The 8,217-nt window shown below is 44.9% G+C and overlaps 1 protein-coding gene across 2 annotated transcripts in view; it reads right to left on the reverse strand.

Annotated features, from left to right (window-relative positions):
• Positions 1–7,618, reverse strand: part of HLF (HLF transcription factor, PAR bZIP family member) — a 32,157-nt gene extending 24,539 nt beyond the window's left edge. For both annotated transcript variants that reach the window (XM_086624130.1, XM_086624129.1), the window contains exons 1-2: positions 7,513–7,618; positions 5,958–6,293 (exon numbers count right to left, since the gene is read on the reverse strand). In XM_086624130.1, the coding sequence (XP_086480256.1) occupies positions 5,958–6,293; positions 7,513–7,618 (442 nt within the window). The remainder of the gene's footprint in view (positions 1–5,957; positions 6,294–7,512) is intronic.
• Between the last annotated feature and the right edge of the window lie 599 nt (positions 7,619–8,217).

The raw sequence follows: 8,217 nt of genomic DNA on the forward strand, positions 1-8,217 counted from the left end.
AACACAGAAGAACTCAAACCACAGTTTTTTCTTGAATATAACTTACTTGAAATACTCTTGTCTGATCAGTCCAGTCTTCTGTGGAATTCAGACAAAATATTGAAAATATATCTTATTTGTTATGGAATTGAGACTTCAAAAAAAGGAAACTTATGATCATGTTTGTGTGATATAAATACTGAATAGCGCCACAGCATACTGCCAGCCAACCAAGCTTCTGATCTCATAATGCTCTAAAGTACTCTTTACCCCTGACGAGTATGCCCTTTCATCCTGAGAAAACTCCATTGGCACACTGAGAGCTGTTACCCCCTCTTAAAAAAAAAAAAAATCCAGAAAGATGAATGACAAGAGAGTGAATGGTGACATTTTGCTGCTCTGCCTAGGAGCTGATGAAGGAGAACAGTCAACAAGCTGCTCTCCTGATGAGCAATACTGAAATCAGTAAGACCACATGAGGAGAAAAGTACTCATTGCTGAGATTAATTGGGCAGAATCCGGCCACTGCCAGCTCCTAAGATTGCCAGTTTGCTGTCACATAAATAGGTAGAAATGGAAACAATTTAATATGTCTCCTAGTACCGTCATCTAATCAGATAATATCTATGTCATCTTCGTACACATCTCCTGATGAGGTCTTCTCTCTTAACTATGACATATTGTTTTATCAAAGACTTCAGGGTGTACTCGCTGCTTAAAAATCAAATCACTGCACTAGAGAACCATTCAATCAAACACTCTCCAATGCACTTTGAGACGGGAAGCAAGGCTCCAAGAAAGACACTTTACTTTTTCTAGGTAACTGCAACAAGTTCAACACTCAGACATCCTTGAAATGTCTTTCTAAGGGGACAAAAAAAAAAATCCTTATTTGTTCCTTATTTGTATCCTCTTCCTAACACTGGATAGCCCTTACTCACCTAAGTAGCCCCATCTGTGTGGAAAGCACTATTCCAGATAAGAACTGAAGAGTCAGGCCAGGTATATTTTAAAAGTCTAGCATAAACCCCAAGATGTTTCATGATGTTTAATGTCTGAACTCTAAATTAACTTCAAGTTCTTTCACGCAGTCAAGCAATTATTTAACCAATAATCAACATTTAACAGTGAATATTAAAATTAGATCTCTTGAAGGAGACACAGTGTTCCTCCTTCTAGCATTAGCAAGGCTTGTGTGTTCAGCACTTTTTTCCCTGTTATCACGTGACAGTCTATTTTTAATATTTGCCTGAATGTATTTCGCATCTTCCTTTGATCCAGAAAGCAGTTTTGTGAGGCTTGTCTGCATGCTGCATTTCCCTCGCCGCGGCAGTCCGGGGCGAAGCTTTTCCATTTCACTGCAATTTCGGCATCGGCTGGTAACGGCAGGAGCACACGGCCGTGCGTGCGTGCCTGCTGCTCCAGCAAAAGCCATGCTGAGCAGGCTGCACAGGGGACTGCCACGTGCCGAAAGCACATGGTCATGCAGCAGCAGCCACCCAGAGCCTCACGTGAGAGTCAATGTGAAGAGCAGCTCCCAGCACCAGCCAGCCTGACGGTCCGGCTGGTCATTGCCATGTTGTCACGTGGGAGAACAAAGGTCAGGAAATTCCCAGCTCCTCTTGGTGCTGGAGGTAGAGTCCTTCAACTCTAAGAGAGGGGCTCGTGCTGCACCTCGTGCAACACCTCGTAACTGCTTGTAAACAATGATTAAAGCTTAGGAGAGGATTCCACACGCGAGCCGGCTGCTGGGAATGCTGCCCTTCGCACCGCAAAGGCTGTGCTGGAAGAGGAGGTCACGTTAAGAAACACAGGGGAAGGAAGACTGCAATAAAGGGAGTGTTGCACACACACCCTTTTGTGGGCTGCCCCCTCACCAAGTCATCCCCAGTATGCAGCCGAGAGGCTGGATGGAGCAAGAACAAACCTCTCCCAGTTAGCTGCTGTGCCTATCACAAACAACAGTTAAAAGAAAATGCCAAAAACCACCCAGTCATGCCCAGTGTCAATCATTACAGTTCAGTACCTATGTGAGAAGTAAAAGGTAATGGATACTGCACTCTACGTGAAGTATCTCAGCTGAACAAATAAAACATGGCATTTAATAAAATCTTGGTGTTCTTGGGGGGGGGGGTGGGAGGTGTAGTACACTTGAATCAAAAAGCTGAAAGCTGTTTCCGTTTGATGTACCCCTAAATCTTTTTTTTTTTTAAACTGAAAGTGAAGACTTGTAGATATTGCACACTCGTGTATTTCCGCAGCAGATTACCAAGCTTGTTTTTCCTTTTTTCCTTTCCTTAAATAATCTTTGGCACATCCTTTGCAAGTAGTCTAAGGCACCCAACCATCCAGGCAACACAGACTGAAAACCACTGTCACAGGGACACAAAGAATGAGGGAGTTTTTCAAAGCCTCCGACAGCGCTATGCTCCTTAAGGAGTAGGGCAGCGACAAAACCTGGGCTTTCCCTGTGTCAGCAGCATCCCCCTTACATAGACCTACATCCAAGGCTTTGATGGCAAAGAGAAAATTTGGATCTAAACCACAAAATCCCCAAAACTTTCTAATCAGGGTCTTCCATAAGACAGCTGACGCTTCTGAACTCTAATTCACTCTGTTCAAACCCTTTACAGTAGTTGCCCCATTCACCCAAATAAGGGGTTCGCAGGAAAGAAGATAAAAGCAACCACCAAGTAGTTACCTGCAAGATATGAACCTCCCTTTGCATACAAACAGCTACAAACACTCCCAATTTCCTTAAAGCACTCCGCAGTTAAAGGGAGATTTACATTCCACCAAAAACCTGACAAAAGACACAACAGATGCAGAACCACGAAAAGGTGTTTGCAGTAACAGGCTACTTTAAAAGCTAGCTTGATAAAACCTCTTTTTCTGAGGGAGGCTACAGATTTCAACTAACTAATCAGCATCCGACACAGAGAGAGAAAACAAGTTTTAAACGCGTCTACATGTTACAACGCATGGTGGTCTGCAACGCTAAAATAAATCAAAATACTATTTTTTATTAACAAGATTGGCACTGTGAAAATGAAATACATCCGATTCCAACCTCGCAACAGCCATTACTCTGTCCCTCCTCTTCAAAAGAAAACCAGTATTTGTCATACGTACGTTCCCCAAACAGGAATTTATGGGGAAGTAGGTGCTTGCTTTATTCTTTGCTGTAGTCCAGAGAACAGATGATAAACTCGTGAGCCTAAATGTTTTTCAATCGACCAGACAATGTGAGCTGAAAATACAGATTTAGGTGAAATTTATACAAAAACTGTTTGCTGTTATTGTTATTCTTTTACCTTTAAGAAAAAAAAAAAGTGAGGATTTTGCAATGTCATGTTTATAGTCAGGGTCAGCTCAGCTTTGCTGCGCCTGATGACACTTCCCAGTGAATGCCAGTGCAGATTTCCAGATCTCTTCCAGAGATAGTATAAAATACATATTTGGGCAATATCATTAGCTTCTAAAGACAGATAAGGCTTGTATTTCAATACATGAACGAAATTAAATCTTATGCCACTCTTTTATCTATGTTTGAGATGCACCATGTACGCACACGAGTCCCATTCAGTTTTCCTAAAAATAAGATCACATGGAATTAATTTTTATTGAAATTTTATACTTTATACTATGTGTTCTTGGGTTTATTACAATAATACAAATCACAACAGCCAGGCATACTGGAACAGTAGCTCACACCAATTAAGAAAACCTTTCTTCATGTACAGTTTAAAAAATATATTTTAAAAGACTTAAGATATATTAACCAAAAGGTTTCATTATAATGATTTTAACTTAAGATATATTAACCAAAAGGTTTCATTATAATGATTTTAACTTAAGATATATTAACCAAAAGGTTTCATTATAATGATTTTAACATCTACCTCTAGACTTTTATATTTCAAAGCAGCACATCTGCCTTTGCATTTTTATGACAACCTTAAATGCTTGGTTTTACTTTTACTAAAAATTCGGTTTTTTAACTATATGCTGTCTTATTTTAAAGCTTGTTCTAGTGCTAAACTCTAAGATTACCTTCTCTTCAAAACAGATTGTCAAAGTAAGATTTTTTTTTTACATGACTACACAAAAATTTCAACAATCTGATGATAAAACAGACTACAGTTAATTAAGCCATAGTATCTATCTGTACTAAGGCGGAAAAAAGAAATTATTACTTTTAGAAATGGAATTAGCTCTCTTTTAAAAAACACATTTAACAAAAAAGATATATTATTCTTAAAGCAAGATGGCAGGCGGAAAACACACCTGCAACTTTAAATGTTTCATCCTACCCCAAGAGACATGACTTCTTTTGCAAAAGTAAAAAAAGCGTACAGAGTTTCTAATGAGAAAAGTTTGTCATCCTGAGCTGCAAACAGCTGAGGAAAAACTAAAAAAACAAAAATAAAAAAAAAAAATCAATGAGTTGAAAAGTCAGATGGACAGCTGATTACGAATAAATTCTGACAGGTGATCGTTAAAGGCCTGGCTCACAACCAGGCTCCTCTGAAAAAAGAACGAGGACAGATTATCTGCTTTTAATTTTATGCCTGCAAATGCAACAGAAAACGGTGCAGCATACATGCACTATTTTTAAAAAATGGCTCAGAAAAAGCAAGGGGTTTTTACATTCTGCTCTTGCCAACTCCAAACACATTGTAAGTTTGGAAGCCCTTATAAGTTATTAGTTAACTCTGAAACGCCTTGAAACTGAAACACAAAACAAAGTCAAATTCACATAAAGCCGAAGTACGTAAACGAAATTTACGACTAAACACACACTTCTGACTTGGGGCCAAAAAGTCTGTTGACAGGTTTGGGGTGTTTTGGGGGGTGTTTTATTTCTTTTTAATGAGGAAAAAAAATTCTGCATGTTTGTAAGACTTTTCTATTTCATTCTGCTCCACAACTTTTGTCCTTCTATTTATTTATTTTGCCTCCTTGTCAGATGATTCTGACAATGACTTCACACGCTGAGCATGGCAAACGATCAAGCAGAAGGGACAGGAGTGGTTTCCTGCTCCCAAGAGCACACTTTGCTCTAGCAAACCTTGTGTGAGCAGAAGAGCACAATAAATAAGTCTCTTTTGGGATGTTTTTTTTGTTGGGTTTGTTTTGGTTTGGTTTTGGGACTTTTTTTTAGGGAAAAAAGGCAAAGCTCCATGTTTTCCAGACTTCAATATGGACACTATTCCACTGACCATGATCTCAGCCATGCTGGTGTCAAGCCAGAGCAGTTATTCTGGATTCGTATTAGTGTCTCTAAAGGGATGATTTCAAGTGCTAATAAGCTAACAGAAGACTTCCACTGACATCAAACGGGTTTGAATCATGCATTACAATCAGAACTTGGACTCCATGATGTTTTCTTTTCCTACAGCTTAAGGTGACTATAGGTGTAATTTATCACATCAGGTCAGAGTTACACTCAGTTTATGCCAATTTAAGAAAGATTATAATCGCAAAAATTTTGTTCCTACCCCATGTACTGTGGCAAATTTTACTTTGCTCAACAGAGAATAAGATTACGGCCAAAATTTCAAACAGGAAGCATCGTCTTTAAGTTTTAACTTCAAAGTAATTTCCCACTTCTGTGTTCTCACACCAAACATGGGCCAAAGGCATACTCTCTTTCATGGTCCTCCCTGTTCATTTAACATCCCAGCATCTACACATCGCTATTCTGTTTGTGGTCTTTTTACTTGCTAATAGCTAGGCTATCAATGAAGAAAAGAAGATAAGCAAGTCTCCTTGGAACTCCCAGTTTCCTAACATAATTTAAACAAAAATCCCTGTGGAGTACCTTAGCAATAAGTAGAGCTATTGTTTTTTGGAGTGTGAGTGACTTGAATCATATCATAAGCTGCCTGTCAACCATACAGGGGGGGAAGTAATTATCCACACCGGGGAGGAGGGCTCATGCCAAAATCCATAGGAAGTTCTTAGGTCTGATTTACCTGGTCTGACCGGGCTCTGCATGCAGTTCTGCGACACCATGCCTGGATGGACTGAAGTAGAAGCCCTGCTGCTGAGGTCCATGACAGAAGGTGATGCTGAGGTAGCTTGCTGGAGACCTGGCTGGTGTGGGCTATGCTCATGCTGGTTTGGGCTGGGTGGAATGCCATTTTCTGAGAGGAATTCTTCCAGGTCCATGTATTCCAACTGGAAAGTGTCTCCATCGTACGGCAGTGTCTTGTCCCATAATGTTGGGCCCAAGAAAGCTGACTGAGGGACTGTGGTACTGGTGCTGTCATCGTCTAACTTCTTCTCTTTGTCTTTTTCTTTACTGAATGCTTAAACAAAACACATAATAAAGATATAAGAGCTGAGCAACTAAAATACTAGTAGTTATCTCTGCTGCACTCTCAGTTGTAAGAACCGAAACTCCCTTCGTAAAAATAACTACTTTGATTCGCTCTGGTAGAGAACTGACAAGTCAAGCCACCTGAGCACCTTCGCTGGATCCAACCATATTTTTGTTATTTCCCTCTATTTTTAGTTAACAATCCCACTGCATGGATGGCTGTGAATGTCAGCTTCAGTTAGTACTCAACAGACTTAAAAGTGAGCATTTAAGTTACAGCAAACCGGAAGATGCTGCTGTATTCTGTTGAAAAGGAAGTCTTAATCTAAAATCCCTGTAATTCATTATCCTGTCATACTTCTAAATTAAGGTTCCAGTCTTGCTACTCCTTACACAAGGAAAACAATCCTCAAATTCAGTACTTCTTAACATTACCAACTTAACACAGTGAAGTCTGACAGAATATGTATTTTGATGTGCTGATAAAAAATTCAAAAGTAGAAACAAAAGGGAAAAATAGGTTAAAATACTGCCTCCTACCCATTCCTACAACATCTCGTGATTTCAACACGCATTTTTAAAGCGAAACACCTGGTTTCTCTACAAGATTTGCACGAATCTGAACCGATAAAGCTTTCTAGTCAACTATCATGCCTTCTTAACGTTTTTTTTTTTCTAAACCACAAGCAACACCACAGTGAAATTCTGCGAGTCGCTCTGCAATTAAATTCGGAAGGTCCGACGGGCGGCGGGTGTTAAGCGGTGCAGGACGGAGCACCGGGCCGCCCGCGGGGGGGCTGCGGCGGGACCGCGGCTCGGGCCGGGGGGGTCCGCGCCGCCGCCCTGCGCGCCCCCCTCTCCCCAACACCGCGCCCGAGGCAAATCGCGCCCTTTAATGTATTTTTCCAGGCGGCCGGAGCTTTCCCCGCGGTGGCTTCGCAGCGGCCATGGAAAAACCGAGCGCCTTCCGCTAGGTCAGGCCGAGTGCGCCCATCGCTCACCGCCTAACACCCTGACGGAAACCATCCCGTTACTTCATCGCCTTGCGGGGTCGGAGGGAGGGAAAAAGGGAAAGCGAAGCAGAGGTCCCCGAGGAGACGGCAGGACGGGGGCCGCCGTTTCGGGGCGCCCGCCCTCCCCGGGCTGGGCTGCGAGCGGGCTGCGGGGGGTAGAGCCGGGGGAGCGGGGGCTGCCCGGGGAAGCCTCACCGTCTTCGTGAGCGAGCGGCAGCTTGAGCGGGTTTTCCAGCAGGGACTTGAGCACCCCGTAGGTGGGAGGTAGGAAGGAGGGGTTCAGCGGGAGCGGCCGCGACATGGTGGGCTTTCCCTCGGGGCAGCTGCGCGGCAGCGCTTCCTTCCTCTCCCTCTCGCGGCGCCGCTGCGAAGCGCGGTGAAACGGGCGCAGAGCCGAGCCAAGCCCCGCTGGCGAGGGGCGCCGGGAGGCCGCCGGAGCAGGGGAGCGGGAGAGGCCGCTCCGCCGCGCAGCTCCTCCGCCCGCACCGCTCCCGCCGCCCGCTCTGCGCCGCGCGCCCCGGCCGCGCGCCCATGTGCAGGCGCTGCCGGCGCTGACGTCAGGCGCGGCGCGGCCCCGCCATTGGCGCGGGGGGCGCGGCGGGCGGCCCCGCCCTCCCCGCCCCGCCCCGCCCCGCCCGGGGCGGCTCACGCTCCGCGCCCCGCCGCCGGCGCGCGCGGCGGCCGTTACCCGCGGCAGGACCGGGACAGCCGCGTGGCGGGAGCGGGGGGGGGGGCACGGGGGCCGGCCGGTGCGCGGGGTGTCGGTGGGGAGCGCGGCCGCGCCGCTTCTCCCGCCCGCGGGGAGCCGCGCCTGGCGAGGCCGCGCGGCCGGGAGCCGTCTCCCCGGTAACCGGGAGGAATGTTAATGAGTTTGAATGTTTGACCTCGCTCGGTGCATCC

This window comes from Tauraco erythrolophus, chromosome 20 (genome assembly GCF_009769465.1).
Source record: "Tauraco erythrolophus isolate bTauEry1 chromosome 20, bTauEry1.pri, whole genome shotgun sequence".
In the NCBI taxonomy this organism is placed as follows: domain Eukaryota; kingdom Metazoa; phylum Chordata; class Aves; order Musophagiformes; family Musophagidae; genus Tauraco; species Tauraco erythrolophus.